Consider the following 13,951-nt stretch of genomic DNA (forward strand, 5'->3'; position numbering starts at 1 on the left):
TACTCACAATTGCATTAATACGGCTACAATCACATCAGGTATGCCTTATATATGTAATCCTAGTGCCTGACCTGCCATCTAGTGGACGTTTAAGCTCCCTACACTGAATTTTGATTTATAAGTGAGTAGACCTTATTAGGATTAGAAGTTCCAAACTAAATTGTAGCAAATTTCCTTTGAATCACCGGTGTGCCCATCATGTATCACTGATGTATGTTCATTATCAGGTTGTCTGGTTACCATTTAGCCTCCTACCTTTTGGGGCGATTCCCCTGATGTTTGGTGCATGTGGCCCATGTAGACAGCCTCCTCTAATTTTTTACCTGTTTTTAGCCCCACTACAAGGTGCATCATCTGGAGGTAGGGCGCTTATTAGGGGAACTGTTGTCTGTCTGAAAGGTGCAGGTCTTTTGTCTAAATATATTTTTGTTGTTTTCAATTCTATGTATGCTATCAAATATGAATGTATTGTACTTTATATTTTGTTCATTACCGATTCTGGTTTTTGCTTCATCACTGAATCCATCGCGCTTTCGTTTGATGAAGCCTGATATGGCGAAACATGTCAGAAGCATAAGCGTGGTGTTTATTTAAATGTTATATACACACTCAAGCAATGATATCAAATGTTTGTACAAATGTTTTTAGCTCAATTGTGTCTAAATAAATATTACAGTTTTAAAAAATGTTTTGTGCTACTTGTTTGCGCACCAATAAAGCCCCATATCCATATTGTACTTTTTGAATCTTCTAAAAAAAAAAAAAAAAAAAAAAAAATTGGGATGTTGGGGCTTTGATTATTACTAAACTGGTCATGTCCACATAACCCTTTGGAACTTGAGAGAAAATATTTATCTTTAACTACTTATAAAAAGAACATTTAAAATGGAATTTTCATCACTGTCAGTGGCCAAACAATTGGTGCATCAAGGAGTACAATTTGCTCTGAGGTTCCATGGATTGTGGATCCTATGCACATCTATCAGTGCTATACCTTTTTGTATGGTGGGGGCCAATTTTTGGAGACTTAATTCTGATGCTCCATCGGAAGAAAGTGGTTACAATTGTGAATTTTGTGCTCTAGATATCAGGGATACCTTTTTTCAGTTCATATTCAATGGAATATGGAATTTAATAGACATTTGTTTGTATACTGTAGTATGTCTAATTTTCACCATGGCTATACAGATTAAAGCAGTCTTGTGCATGAGTCAGTAGTACTCCTATTTTACCTCCTTACCAACAGTGAAGCTACTAATTGCCCCATATTTGCTTTTTAGGCATGCTTATGGATGCCGTTTTACCTTATTTATAATAAAGCAGCATAAGTGGTATAAACACTCTCCCCATCTTTAATGCTTATGAAGCTATGTACTTTGTAAAACAGCACATAATGTCCATGCTATATAAATACAGAAAACAGTTCATCTCTCTGTTCTATTGGCTGTGTTTCTCCTTATTTTTTTTATTTTTTTAATCTTTATTCTAAATGTTTTACCAACAATATAGGTGTGGTCACAATATACCAATACATATCTCATGTATACAGCATACATTACAGAAGTCAGTAGAGCAATATAAGTTGTAATAACTAAATGAAAAACACTGTGTAAAGCAGGCTCTGGATGGATCAAAATCCAGCTGGTCCAGCAGGGACCGTGCAAATTTCAATCCATGTATGACCACTGCTGGCCAACAGAAGACAATCTTGCAATCAGCTTCTACTTAAAGGGCCTATTTGAAATAAAAAGCTGCTCGATCAGCAGCTGCAGCCAATGGCTGTAGCACTGATCTGTATGTTCTGACTGCAGGGGTGGAATCCTCCATCCACCTCAATTATGTGGATGGGAGAATTGGTTTGGTTTGTATGGTCAACTTTAGACATCCAGGTAAGTAATAAGTGCCTTAATTTTCCAACAGGATTGTAGGAATGTAATAGGTTCAAATGAACAAGAAAATGAAAAATAAGTGGGCCATGAGATGTGGAATAGAAATCCTAAGGGAAGTCAAGAGGGATTAAAGAGATAATAGCGAAATATCAGCAGTAGAGGGACTGGAGAGGGGGAGGTAAGGTAAGGGCAGGGAGATGTGATGAAGGGGGTACTCAGGCGATTCTCCTTCAGTCTAAGGGGTAGAATAAGAGTGTGATTTAACAATTTGTTTGACTGCTGGAGGCCAGGTTCACATCTGTTTGGGTGCTTACCGCTACGGGAAAGCACCTGTTCCCGCAGCCACAATCATCCGCACAGAAAAACACAGGAGCAGTGTGCTAATGCTAATGGCACACTGCACACACTGGCAACCACACCTGCACTGGGAACCGCACTGCACTTGTGGTTCTTGTGTGGGCTGCAATGCCTGAAATGCTGCAGAGTCCTTTTCTCTACATTTTAGGAGGCACAGCAGCCCACTTAAATGAATGGGCTGCTGTGCCCACACCAAACATGGCCCGCAGAGCTGCACAGATGTGAACCTAGCCTGAGTATAGATTTCTATTTTGGGGGAACAGGTAAACTCTAGCCAATAATACTAAATATGTCTGAATGTTTTCACATTGTGTTTATGGATTTGTGTTCGAGTGCAAAATTGCACGCTTTCCCCAAAGCACATAAATGTGCCGCCCTTTTCCAGGCATGTAGCAGTTCTATTATTTCTTAATTGAGCCCCCACACATCTTGCCAACGCTGCACAAACTTTAAAATGGGTCAGGCACTATGGACTTCCCTAAAACGCGACACCTGCAATTGCCCAAAAAAAATATGCATGCTCCACTGCACCCGTGGGATGTGAACAGAAGCTCAATGAGGCTGTGAGATTCTCTATATATGCTCGATAACATTTCTAGTGTTGCACCGATATCAGTGCTGATACTAAGCATTTGAACGAGTACTTGTATTTGTGCAAATGCTCCAATAATAAAACCAATAACGGTGGACCTGGTCACATATATGCATATTGGATGTGTTTTGTACCGCATCTGAATCGTATGACATGTGAACCAAGCCAGTTTTCTATGGAGGCGGTTCACATATGTGCGGGCTGGCCACAGTGCAAGTTTAAAAATAGTCAGGGTAGGATTTTCAGTCCAGGTAAAAGGTGCGGATTCCAGTGTCATACAATTTAAAAAGTTGTACCCGAACTGATGAACAAAAATCGCACCAGACTCTTTTTACAAATCGCGCTAAAACCGGCCCTACACATATGTGAACCCGGACTTACTCTTAAAAAACAACAAAAAAACAAACACAGGACACTAAAAATAGGTATCGGTACTTCAGAAAAAGTATCGGTACTCAGTCTCAAATAAACTGGTATTGGTACATCCCCAATAATTTCTTTTAGAAAACCAGTTTTTGCTTAGTTTTTTTAGACACCCTTCTTGCCTTCAGTACAGATATACACCTAATATCTATTCGCACATAATGAAAATATTTGGGCTACAAGCATTCATTCAACAAATGAAAATTATTTTCAACAGGCAACATGTTTATTCATAGATATGTACATATATAAAAACAAGTTTTAAAATTGTTCTACAAACCAAAAGATTAAAAATGGAAATGTCATTCCTGTATATACACATTTCATCGCATGCATCTTCAAGAGGAAGCACACAAATGAAACAGATTCCCACTAAGTATTGGCAGCAAGTTAAAATCCTAGCAATAAAATCCTTGTTTGTTTCAAGTACAGGAAATCTATGAACACGCCCTTGTTGATAATAAAAAAAGGTGCCTGATGTACCTAAAAGAAAAAAATATTGCAGTGGGTGTTTGTTTGATACAAGTCTTACATAACGAATGGAGTGACTGTAAGAACCTATACCTGAGATGACATTAGGGAGATTTCACATCGTTTCGGAAATGCCCATAATTCCAATGACCTTACAGCAAACAACAAAATAAAGCTTTGCTGAACATCTATCAATCACTGAATTTGCCAAATGGACAAAGCCTCTAATACTTAGACATGCGAGTTCAGAGATGTTTAGAAACGATAAAATCATTAGTGTACCTGAGCCACGCAGTCACATTGTAGACTGCACTGGAAAAGTAAAAATGTTCTACATCAGTACGGTGTGTGTGTTTTAAACTAAAAGTAGGTTTCTTATGATTATCATGCAGACAGTCATGAAGAGGTAGACAGCATGATGCAAAGCAAACCTTAGGGCACTATTTACCTACACCCTAAAACAGGCAAAACTAACAGAGTTGCATTGGTGGCAACTATTCTTGGGCCACTGCACCTTCTGCACCTATGGCAGGGAATCAGAGGTTTCATCTAGCTGCTCCTGAGCTCAGAGCGTGGATTTAAAAATCCCCTTTCTTGGCCAAGGTCATCATAAGGCTCCCTGTAACCAGGAATAGCAAGTGTATACCCATTATTAAGCATAGGTGGAGTTGTGAAGGGTGCCGAGTAAAAACACCATCACCCTGCAACCTGCATGGCGTCATTCCAAGGCCCAGAACCCAAATATAATGTTCCTGGACCCTCTCCAGCAAGGCACTCACATTACTGTGATTACTTTTTCTAACAATTCACAGAACACCTTTAGATCGAATAAGACAGCAGAATACCACACTTTGGGTATATTCTCTGAAATACATCAGCAAATTATAGCGATGGAAAGTGTAAGCCTTGTATAAATGAATAACTGTGCACCCTCCATCATTAACGTGATAAAAAATAACAATCTTTAAAATAAAAAGGAACAGCTTTTATCCATCTAGGTGGCAGTATTTAGCAGCACATTCTATAGAAGTCAGGACTGAAAAAAATTCCAAGTATAGGCCTTTAAAAATCTATGATAAAAGGCAACAATTCTTATTAAAAGTAGAAAGATCACCAAGTACAAGGTTTATAGGGCATGTAACATTCATCAACGGAATGCTTATAAATTAATGACTTAAAACTCATACCCTTGTAATACAGCATTATAAGAACTAAATGTGTTACACCAGTAGCACAGTAGAGTAGAGTAGAGTAGAGATGAGTTCATAATTAAACAGCCAGTCATCGTGACACTACTGAACTAATTGAATTGTAAGAGGTGCCACTGTTACAGCTAGCGGCATAGGCTTCCTGTCCATGCACATCCAAATTCACTCTAAACACGGAGGATGATTTCAAGAGAAAATCTGCAGCATCCCGCCGCCCCAGCTCTCTCAGTTTTGACATTAATATCGCTACAGTGCTATCGGGAGCATTGGTCCATTCTTGTAAAAGAGCACAGACGGGACTCTCTGTAAAATCTTTATGTGTCGCACTGCTGGCATTATATTTGGCAACTAACTCTGGAAGGCCCAAATTCATGGCTAGAAGACACCAGTCCTTGCCCATAGGATCTGGCGCATCAAGAAATCGACTGAGTTTCCTCCTTACAAGAATGTTTAGATCCGACACATGATGGTCCATGCCTAGGCTTCCTTGAGAGTAAATCTCCAGGCATCCGAAGCACAATATGCTGCTAAAACTTTCTTTGTATCCAGCCATTGTGTTTGCCAGTGAAGTCTCCTTTTGGGCCTGGGCTCGGAAAAAGTCTCTTGGCTGGTAAACCATTACTGGCTCATGGTGTTCTCTTAGTTGCTGCGGGCTTAAGTAATGTTTTACAGTTAAAAGCCCTGGCAAGGTTGCTGCAAATAAGTTATCAATGATACTGCAAATAGATTCTTGGAGTAAACAACACTTTATCTTCTCAGTTTCTAGTCCTCGCACATGCACTTCAATTCCCTGACCGTTGTTGACCAGCAACACCAAAACTTCAGCCCCTCTGTTTGCCAATTTACACCCGTTTACCCACAGACGTATGTCGGCATCACCTTCGGTGCTCTGCTGGTGTATCCACCTGCAGAGGTTGACTTGGACTTTATGGAAAATCCCACAGGGGAAAGGAGTAAGGTGTTCCACAGGAACAATTCTAACACCTCCATATATTAAGATGTCCTCTTCTTCATCAGTCCACGACCTGTGCAGGCTATCTGTTTTTATAAGGGCAGGGATATCTACCATGGTCCCACTGCTTAAGTCTCGCGCACAAATGTCCATAGCATCCAAAATCTGTATAAGTTCATCCACGTCACTGTCTGAAACCAGGCGTTGGATATCCTCCATGGTATACCTTCCTCTATAGTGGTGAAGGGCTTTTGGGTTCTCCACAGACAGCAGCTTCCCAAGAACATTGGAACACAGCCATCTTGGGTCTAAAAGCACAACATCTTGGACAGTATCACTTTGCATGATGTTTATCTGTGTAAAAACAAATATTAATTAGTAATTCATTATTTAGGTCTTAAATTACACCTATGTACATACACAGGATTTTTATAACAGCTTACCTGTAAAATCCTTTTCTTGGAGTACATCATGGGACACAGAGCCATAGTATTAACTTAATGGGTATATAGGCACCTTCTGGTGATGGACACTGGTATATCCAATACAGGAAGTTCACTCCCCTATATAACCCCTCCTCCTACCAGGAGTACCTCAGTTTTTGTAGCAAAGCAATATACTTAAACCCCAAAAAGAGGGGAGGGACCTCTGTGTCCCAAGATGTACTCCAAGAAAAGGATCTCACAGGTAAGCTGTTATAAAAATCCTATTTTCTTTATCGTACATCATGGGATACAGAGCCATAGTATTAACCCAATGGGACGTCCCATAGCAATGCTATTTGAGGGGAGGGAGCCCCAGACTTGAGGACCTATACTGCTGCCTGCAGCACACTGCGCCCAAAGGTAATATCCTTATACCTCCTTACATTCACTTGATAAAACTTGGTGAATGTATGTACTGAAGACCAAGTTGCGGCCTTACAGATCTGAACCATGGAGGCCTGGTGAGGCACTACCCAAGAAGCACTAACCGACCTGGTAAAGTGTGCTTAGACTTGAAAAGGGGCAATCTTACCCCTTAAATTATAAGTCTGAATTATAACTTGCCGAATCCACTTAGCAACAGTGGATTTCAACGCTGCCTGTCCTTTCTTAGGATCCTCTGGCAGAATAAATAAGACATCAGTCTTCCGAATCTGAGCAGTCGCCTTTAAATAGACTTTGTCTGCTCACCACATCAAGACAATGTAATGAATTTCTTCCCTGGAACATGGTTTTGGCAAAAACGATGGCATGATAATGTCTTGGTTCAGGTGGAAACCTGAGACCACTTTTGGTAAAAAAAAAAAAAACCTGTACGAGGGCGCAACACCACTCTGTCCTCATGAATAATCAAATATGGCTCTTTACAAGAAAAAGCATCCAATTCTGAAACCCTGCTTGCTGAGGATATAGCAACCAAAAATACCAACTTCCTTGTCAGAAGGACTAAGGGAATACGTTGCATCGGTTAAAATGGCTGTTTTTGTAACACTGACAAAACTAAGTTCAAGTCCCAAGGGTTCAAAGGAGGTTTGACTGTCGGCTTAAGCCGCATCACCCCTTGCATAAAACTTCAGACTAAAGAATGTGTAGCAAGCGTTCTTTGAAATAAGACCGATAAAGCTGAGACTTGGCCTTTAATACTACTCAAGGCCAACTTCATCACTACCCCTAATTGTAGAAAGGCAAGAATTCTGCCTATGATATACCTCCAAGGGTGCCGACCCTTGGATTCACACCAGGAAACATAAGCCCTCCAGACTCTATAATATATAGTTCTGGAAGCTGGCTTCCTTGCATTACTCAAGGTAGAGATAACTGACCCGGAAAGTCCACGTTTCTTCAGAATGCGGGTTTCAATAGCCAAGCCGATAAATTTAGCTTTCGTAAGGTAGGATGGAATATTGGCCCCTGTGAGAGTAGGTCTGGCCTTAGTGAAAGGGACTATGGACCCTCCACTGCCATCTTTATGATTTCTGCATACCATGACCTTCTGGGCCATGCTGGTGCTACCAGAATGACCAGCTTTCTTTCCAGCTTGATCCTGCAAAGAAGTTGAGGCAGCAACTGAATAGGGGGAAATGCATAGATCAGTGAGAACTGATCCTACGGGGTCACCAACGCACCTGTTTCGCATGAGAGTGGATCCCTTGTCCTGGACACAAAGTTGACTAACTTGGATGTTGAATCTGTATGCTAGAAGATCTACGTCCGGAGTCCCCCATTTTTGGCAGCCCAAAAACTGTCGGGGTGAAGACATCATTCCCCCGGGAATAACTGCTGGCGGCTCAGGCAGTTCGCCTGACAATTCTCTACTCCCGGAATGAAGATTGCCGATAGGCACGGAACATTCCTTTCTGCCGAAGTTAGAATATGGTTCACCTCTCTCTGCGCTGAGACTCTTGGTGCCCCCTTGGTGATTGATATAGGCCAAGGCTGTGGCATTGTAGGATTGAATCCTGACAGGACAATCTGGATGTCCAGGTCTTCAGAGCCAGATGCACTGCCCGAATCTCTAGGATATTGATGGGCAAGGTTCTTTCGGCTCTTGACCACTGTCCCTGGACAGTTGTCTTCTCTAGTACTGCTCCCCAGCCTGAAAGGCTGGCATCTGTCGTTACCACTTTCCAGATAACAGGTCTGAAGGATTTTCCTTTTCGGCAGATTCTGGGTTAGTAACCACCAACTGAGGCTTTGGGACACCCTTGGGGACAGCCGCATTGGCAAGTCTAAAGCTTCACATGTTTTGTTCCAAGCAGACAGGATACTGTTTTGCAACAGTCTCAGATAGAACTGGGCATAGGAAACTGCTTTGAACGAAGCATCATCTTTCCTAGCAACCTCATGCAAATTCGAATGGAGGGATCACCTTTTGACCTGACCATCTGCACCAGCTCTTATGGAGTTGATTTTTGCCTGCGGCAAGAACACCTTTTTCTTGGCTGTGTCTATGATCAGACCCAGGTACTCCAGCCTTTTTATCAGTTTTAAGGAAGATTCCTCTAGGTTGAGAATCCAACCCAAACTTTCCAGGTAACTGGTTGTAATGTGCACGCTTTGCTCCAAGCGAGCCACCGACTGGTCTATTAGCAATAGATCGGCTAAGTACGCCAAGACTGTTATGCCCTGTGGCCTTAACCTGGCTAGAGGTGGAGCCAGGACTTTTGTAAACACCCGGGGTACTGTAGCTAGCCCAAAGGGCAAGGCTACAAACTGGAAATGCTGCTGTTCTACCTGAAACCGCAGAAACCTTTGGTGAGAGGAAAATATAGGAACATGCAGATATGCATTCCTGATGTCGATAGATGCCAGAAGTTCTCCTCGTAGGATAGAAACCACTGACCTGATCGACTCCATGCGAAAGGAGCGGATCTCCAGAAACCGATTTAGATTCTTTAGATCTAGAATGAGCCTGACATCTCCATTCGGTTTTGGTACTGTGAAGAGGTTTGAATAAAACCCCAAACCTTGCTCTACTGTGGGGATCTGTATGATCATCCCCTGAGCCATTAATCGGTCTAGTGCCTGAAACAGAGACTGCCTTTTCCCTGGTTCTTTGGGAAAGTTTGACCTCCGGAAACGAGACTATGGAAAGTTCCGAAATTCCAGCTTGTACACCAGAGTTACCGTGGAGATGACTCATTTGTCCCGAATTTCCTCTTGCCAGACTTCTGAAAACTGTAGAAGTCTTCTCCCCACTCTGGCGAGAGGGGCCCGCCTCTTCATAATGAGGCTTTAGGATTCTGGTTTGCAGGTTTCTGGCCCCAGGACTTTTTGAGCCTGGGTCTGACCCTGAGATTTTCCTCTAGAGTCTGATGGCGGAGGCCATCCCCACTGCCTAGAGGCAGAAGCCCCTGGCGCAGGAGAAAGAGCCATTTTAAACGAAGGGCGTTTATACTTTCTTTTGCCTGGCAAAAGAGTACTTTTCCCACTAGAAATTGTTTGAAATTGTCCCCAAATAGCGGATCCCCATGAAAAAGGGAACCCAGTCAGAAGCTTTTTACATGGTGCTTTGGCTGACCAATTTTTTAACCACAGGATTCTACGCATGTGTACTAGCATAAGTGTAAGGGGGGGACCCTGATGAATAGCATCTTTAATGGTATCTATGGCAAAGCATAATGCCTTTGGTAGTTCGGCCAAATCCCGGGCTTGTTGTACAGGAACCTCTTTAAGGGCCTGTCTAAATTGGTCCTTTGGGGATTGATAGACGCCAATTGCAGGACTACAGGCTGAGTAACCTTTTATCTATTGGATCCTTAAGCATTTGTGCATTGTCTACTGGACAAGTTAGACTTTTATTCACACTAGAAATCGCAGCGTCAACTGCTGGTACCTTCCATTTTTTGGTAAATTTCTCCTCCATGGGATAGAGAACTGAAAATCTCTTTGGAGGAAGAAAATGCTTATCCGGGTGATCCCATTCAGCATAAATAAGCTGTTCTAGTAATGCATGGACAGGAGATGCACGCAAAAGACTTTGAAGGATTTAAGAAACCCAAGGAAGAAACCGAGCTTTCAGCAGACTCCGTTAGCGGGAGCATGAAAGTAGAACTAACCATATCCGTAAGAGATTGTATCAGCAACTTCTCAGATTGTGAGGCTGAAAAGGCTTCATCTACCGTTGTTTCCTCCGTAGAGGAGTCATCGGTTTGTCTTTCCTCTTGATCGCCTGAGGGTAACACCTCATCCTGTACCCACTGTTCCCCTTGCAAAGGGTCTAAGGTGGGGGAGAGGGATCTAGCACGCTTCCTATGCATTTGAATGGAGGATGCGATTAAAGCAGCTAATCTTCCTTCCAGGCCCTGCAGGGTGGAGGAAAAGACAGGTTTGGGAGATTGAGGCAGAGCCCACAACACCAGCAAGCAGAGAAAACAATTGTTGGAGCAAATTTCAGGACCTCCGCACTCCCCCCCGTGGTGGGAGGGGGGGCATTACAAGGGAGGTATACCACTGATGTTTCCCTTACCCTCTGATCCCTTCAGAGGGGAGAAAAAAAGCATCGGCAGGTCTCTTACCTTGAGCGTAATCCCCCTGTGCAAGCTGCTGCAGCCACACACACAGACACTGAGCTTACAATGAAAAGACAACAGATTAAGGTATGTGCATATACTCCCTCTAGTGGAGATTTAAGACATGACAATATTTTTTCCCTTTAAAGAAGAAATCATAGGTGGACTTTTTAGTGCCTAAGTTTCTTCCCTTACCTTATCCCCGCGGCAGTATTTGCTGAATTAACAGTCAATCCAACCTTAACCCATCACGGCGGGCTGCATTTAGCAAACCTTCAAGCACCGGGTCCCTTTTTATCGGGGGTTCCACTCCCTTGGACATGTAAAAGTGCCCTACCAGGAAAAGCTTTTAGGTAATGTAGCATGACCAAAGCCCGGGGCCCCGGGGGTCTAGCCCTGCAAAGAGAGGCATTACTGGCAAAACCTTGTGCTTTGTATACGAAGCCCGGGTACCATCCACTTTGGCCTCAGTGGCACTTTGGATGGATCCGTCTATGGAGGTGTCAGGTCACCTTAAGGCAAGGTGACAGATGCACACCGTAGGGATTAGGAGTGCACCGCAAGGTTGTGGGTCAAGGAGATAGGAAGGCAGGGACGCCAGAACACCAAGATGGATCCCACCGGGGTAAGAGCGCAAGATTCCCTTGGGCGCGGAGTCTAAGAGCCAGCAGGTGTTCACCAGAGCCTCTAGTGGTGAGGATGGACTTGGCTGCAACTGGCTCCAGGTCGCGACCCCCAGCTCACACCCACAGTAGGCAACAGGAGGATAGGGATGGTGAGGGACAAAGCCAAGGTCGGGGCCACAAGCAGACAGGAATAGTCAGGGACACGCCAAAAGGTCAGGATCACAGGCAAACAGGGATAGTCAAGGAGACGCCAAAGTCGGTAACGGAATAACAGCAGAGCACAGGGCAGGTAGCAGGAAGCTAACACACAAAGGTTGATCAGCAGGGTTGGCCTGCAGTGCACAGGTTAATATAGAGTTGTCTGATAGGAGCTAGGGTGGAGCCATGCCAGAAGATGGATTACAAAGGCAGTCAGGTGAGGGTCGGCTGGTCTATAGAGATGAACACATGGAGACAGGTACTCTATTGCATAACCATGACAAAAGGCTATTTAAATCCAGCAAGGATCCCTGCTGGAGCTCTTCAGAGCACATCTTCACTCGTGACCAACACCTTAAACACCGGTGAAAAAACTGAGGTACTCCTGGTAGGAGGAGGGGTTAAATAGGGGTGTGAACTTCCTGTATAAGGTATACCAGTGTATCACCTGAAGGTGCCTATATAACCATAAAGTTAATACTATGGCTCTGTGTCCCACGATGTAGGATAAAGAGAGGTTTGCGCACACATATTGTTCTACTGCTAGGTATGCAATACTAATTATCTGTCATTTGGGAGGAGAAACAACTCACCTCTCCCATGCTGTGCAGCTGCTGGGCTAGATTCCGGACATCATCTTCAGTTGCCAGTGGATTTAACTGTTCTTGAACGTCATAAACAAATTGTTGGAATGAAAGCAGCTGGTTGGGTCCATTCTGCTTTCTCCAGGGTGGAAGAGTTGAGAGAACCTTCTCACATAATGGTGTCATTGGAGGGCAATCCTACAAAAAAAAAAAAAGAAGGACGTTTAGATAAAAAACTATCCAGAAGAACTTTTCCACTGCCGTGTGAGTAGGCACAGATTTAGTATGAACTACTGTACAAATGGGCAAAACTCTGCATACTGCAAACTGAAATTTTATTATGTTATACAACAGAACTGAAACTACTTTAAAATAATAGTATTAATATGACAGTGGCCTCATGAAATTGTAATGTTTGAGGCATCCGGCGTAAATTGCAGGTGTAATTGCACACCCAGGAGAGACACCTGCAGAGTACTTCTACCCATAGTCATGTATGGCTGTATGTGGTTATATGAAGCTGTCTTTCCCATCAAGAGCATATTGCCCAAGCCACTAATTCTCCAAGTGGGCATGATGATGTCACAGAGTTGCAGTTGCCCCTAGAAGACTCCCAGTCGGACGAAATGTACGTAGAGAGCTTGCTCTGAGAACCGGCGGTATGTGCGATATGTTCTTGATGTTTTAATGCTTTGTGAGTACCCGCTTGGTATTATTAATAAAGTTTATCTGACTGTAATTCACAATGTGTTTTCCTTGCTTCTCCCCTGGGTATGTGCCACTGAGGCATTTTTAATGAGAATCAATCCAGTGACCAAATAAATTCAGACAAGAAGAGAGGCTCAAGGCGTAATCAGATGTGAGAGAAGGAAGGCTGGAGCCATTAATCCGGGTGAGATCTGTCACCTTTTAAAAGCTCATATATCTGGTAAGCTGTCATCCACATTTGTGGGGGTGCAGAGATCAGAGCTTAGAAGGAGGTGCAGAAGTAAGATATGAATGGGGGATGCAAAGGTAAGAACCTCTACATCCCTTATCCACATCTCTTTGCACCCCCTTCTCAGCTCTAATCTCTGCACCGCCACAGCCCTCACCTTTGCACCCCTTTCCTCACCCACAAAAAAACAGCTGTCAGCAGCCAGCCTCTCTCTAGTACCTCTAATGGCCACATCTTTATGGCTGATGTGTCCCCCACACTGTGCCCATTTATTTTCAGCTCTGCCTCTCCAGCCATTGGCCACTAAGATCATGAAGGCTGCAGTGGCATCCAGGGACCAGGCTGCATCGCAGCACAGCACCATGCTCTGCCCCCCTCCCATAAACACTCTGCTCCCAGGAACACTTGCCCTGCCGTGCCCTTAGGGGCAGATAGAGGATCCAGGCTGTGGAGAGGTGTACTGTCACTTGCTAAAACAGAAGCTGGGCTTCTTAGTTTACAAGTGACAGCAGATAGCAGTGAGCAATCCTGTAAAAGCCTGCAAAAAAGCAGCTAGATGGGTAGGGATAAGCCATATAACCTTACAACAGTCAATTTACACTCACAGTTTTAACCCATTTCTGAAAGAAAAGAATATTGTTGCAACTACTTAAAAAGTATCAGCTGGAATGAAGCTTTCATTTGTTTGTCTCTAAATGACCATATTTATATGCATACA

At 43.4% G+C, this 13,951-nt stretch overlaps 1 protein-coding gene across 2 annotated transcripts in view; it reads right to left on the reverse strand.

The window, feature by feature from the left end:
- Positions 1–3,465: 3,465 nt before the first annotated feature.
- DAPK1 (death associated protein kinase 1) overlaps positions 3,466–13,951 on the reverse strand; it is a 226,725-nt gene continuing 216,239 nt past the window's right edge. For both annotated transcript variants that reach the window (XM_077474824.1, XM_077474823.1), the window contains exons 25-26: positions 12,306–12,494; positions 3,466–6,246 (exon numbers count right to left, since the gene is read on the reverse strand). In XM_077474824.1, the coding sequence (XP_077330950.1) occupies positions 5,014–6,246; positions 12,306–12,494 (1,422 nt within the window). In that variant the 3' untranslated portion in view covers positions 3,466–5,013. The remainder of the gene's footprint in view (positions 6,247–12,305; positions 12,495–13,951) is intronic.

This window comes from Lithobates pipiens, unplaced genomic scaffold (genome assembly GCF_037356315.1).
Source record: "Lithobates pipiens isolate NorthernLeopardFrog02 unplaced genomic scaffold, aLitPip1_a1.2 Scaffold_13, whole genome shotgun sequence".
Taxonomy (NCBI): Eukaryota; Metazoa; Chordata; class Amphibia; order Anura; family Ranidae; genus Lithobates; species Lithobates pipiens.